This window comes from Monoraphidium neglectum (genome assembly GCF_000611645.1).
Source record: "Monoraphidium neglectum strain SAG 48.87 unplaced genomic scaffold scaffold00718, whole genome shotgun sequence".
Classification (NCBI taxonomy): Eukaryota; Viridiplantae; Chlorophyta; class Chlorophyceae; order Sphaeropleales; family Selenastraceae; genus Monoraphidium; species Monoraphidium neglectum.
This window is the reverse complement of record NW_014012910.1, coordinates 35-2,476: the sequence shown is the minus strand read 5'-3', so window position 1 is coordinate 2,476 and position 2,442 is coordinate 35. Positions and strand designations below refer to the sequence as shown.

Below are 2,442 nucleotides of genomic sequence, written 5' to 3'. Positions count from 1 at the left end.
CGCGGTGCGGCGGCGCCAGCAGGGAACCGCCGCTACGCGCCGCACGCGTCAAGCGGTGTGCCCGGCGACCCGCGGCCGGGCATTGTCGTCACAATGTCCCCCACCGTGTGCAGGGCCATAGAGTGGGGCACAGTCATCTTGGGGTACGAGGTGGCCACCAAGTACACCGTACATGATGAGCACGGAAATGTGAGAGGGGGGGCCCGTCATGGAGGAGGGCGCAGGCGGGAGGGCCGCTGGTTGGGAGGGTCAGGGATGTCCCCCGCCAGCTGGCGCCCAATCTACCGAGTGGGGGATTTGGGGGGGGGGAGAGGAGGTCGCGGCGCCAAGGCGCTGGCGCGAGCGAGCAGAGATGCAATAGGTTCCAGGGGGAACAGCTTCTCATCCCCTGGGCCCTGCAGCACGCGCAGCCGCGTCGCCCGCATCTCTCAGCAAGGGCCCCCTAACAGACCTGTCCCCCCCGCCTCACCAGTCAGCCCCCTACCCCCTCCTCGCTTCCGCCACCATCCCTCAGGTTGTCGCCCTCATGGCGGAGGAGGAGACCGGCCTGGGAAACTTCCTGGCGCGGCAGCTGCTGCGGACGCGCCGCGCGTTCAAAACCACAGTGTTCAGCCCAGACGGTGAGGCGGGGACTGCGGGCGGCGTGGCCCCAGCAGCTCGGCGCCGCCTGTGGGGCACGACGCGGGATGGGCCGAGGGGTGGTACGATTGCGGCATCCTTGGACATGTTACTGCTCATGTTCTCGTTGGCTGCAGCATCTCTGCGAGCCTACCGAATGTTTTTGACACGACAATTCAATCCGACCTCAACCCCCTCGCGGCTTCCTGTTCCGGCCAGCCGCCGCCGCCCATCGCTCTCTCTCATCTGATCAAACTCCCGCACCTGCATATGATTGCCGTGCCCGCCCGGACTCGATTCCGCCCTGCCCGCCGCCCCGGCGCCCCGCCCACGCGCCGCCCCCAGGGTCTGAGGTGCTCTTCAAGGTGCACCGGCCGGCCTACCTCATCAGCAGCAGCATGACAGTCCTGGACTGCGACGACCGGCCCATCGGGGAGGTCAGGCAGCGGTGGCACCCCATAAAGCGCAACTACGACCTGTGAGAGGGGGGGGAGCCGCCGCACCTGCGCTGCTGGGCTGCAGCACGGGCTGCCCGCTTGATGGTTTGCATGCGGCAACACAGTGTGAAAAGTTCAGCTTCGCAAGCTTCCTCCGCCTGTGTGTGTGTGTGTGTGTGTGTGTGTGTGTGTGTGTGTGTGTGTTTGTGCGTGTACTTGGGGGCGGGAATGGAGCAGATGATGTTGCTTTGGCTGGGGCCCCTCTCAACGCCTGGCCCCATTGTCTCTAAAGCAGCCACTTCAGCTGCAACCCAGTCAATTCACCAGCGGATTGTCGCGTCGCGCTGAATCATATCTGACCCCAGCCGTCCCAACCTCCAACCCCCGCCGCCCTCGGCCGCCGCCCCGCAGCTATCTTGACAGGCGCCAGATGGCGGCCATCAGTGGGTCGTTCCTGGCCTGGGAGTTTGAGCTCAAGGATGCAGCAGGCAACACCATGGCCCTCATAGACAGGTGATGCAGAACAGGGGCGGCCGGGGCGGCCCCGGCGGCCGTTCGGGGCAGCTGCCCGGGCGCACGGCCGGCGGCCGGCCTGGCGCGGCCGCGGCGCCCTGTGGCTGCGCGGGCTTGCGGCCACGATGGAACGCGTGGTGTGTCTGCAGGCGACGCGACGCAACGGCGCCAGCAAGTGGCCGTGACGGCCCAAATCCTGATTTAAAATCAAGCACAACTGCCCCCCTCTGACCTTTCTCACATTGTTTGCCTTGAAAAGCCTTGAAGCAATCCGCAACACGCTTCACGCATCGCCTCAACGTACCGTCCGCCCTACCAAACCTGACTTGCATATCTCAGGAATTTCCAGGGCTTCGCAAAGGAACTCTTCACGGACGCAGGTGGGTGGCGCTGCGCTCATGGCCGGCCCCCATCTATCCTCGGCCGGCGAGCGAGCACCACTCACCCGCACTGCCCCGCACCTCACGAACACCGCCCTCGCGCGTCGCGCCCACGCGCCCTCACCCGCCAACGGCCTGCCGCCCACCACCTCGCGCCGCCGACCACCCATCAGCCGCCTTGCTCCCTCGCGCCTCTCCTCCCTGGCAGGCAAGTATGTCATCCATTTTGGGTTCAAGCCAGAGAAGGCGGCGGAGATCACCCAGACCACCCTGGAGGCACGCAGGTAAGCTCAGCCCCCTTGCTGATTGCCTGATGGGCAGTGCAACATGTGTCAGCGGCTGACAGCACACACACACACACACACAAGCAGTAACCCCGGGATGCTTGATGCACTCACTCGCCTAGCAACTGACATCCCAGCGCAGCACCAACTTGAATGATTTTGGTTGGTTTAGTTGGTTTGGTTGGTTTTTGGTTGGTTTGGTTGGTTTGG

General features: G+C 65.0%; 1 protein-coding gene across 1 annotated transcript in view; it reads left to right on the top strand.

Annotated features, from left to right (window-relative positions):
* Nucleotides 1-2,236, top strand: part of MNEG_4966 (Phospholipid scramblase family protein) — a gene marked incomplete at both ends in the record, with an annotated part of 3,540 nt that extends 1,304 nt beyond the window's left edge. Inside the window, 6 exons of the mRNA XM_014046554.1 lie at nucleotides 114-189; nucleotides 515-620; nucleotides 964-1,096; nucleotides 1,467-1,568; nucleotides 1,908-1,948; nucleotides 2,157-2,236. Of these exons, the coding sequence (XP_013902008.1) occupies nucleotides 114-189; nucleotides 515-620; nucleotides 964-1,096; nucleotides 1,467-1,568; nucleotides 1,908-1,948; nucleotides 2,157-2,236 (538 nt within the window). The remainder of the gene's footprint in view (nucleotides 1-113; nucleotides 190-514; nucleotides 621-963; nucleotides 1,097-1,466; nucleotides 1,569-1,907; nucleotides 1,949-2,156) is intronic.
* Between the last annotated feature and the right edge of the window lie 206 nt (nucleotides 2,237-2,442).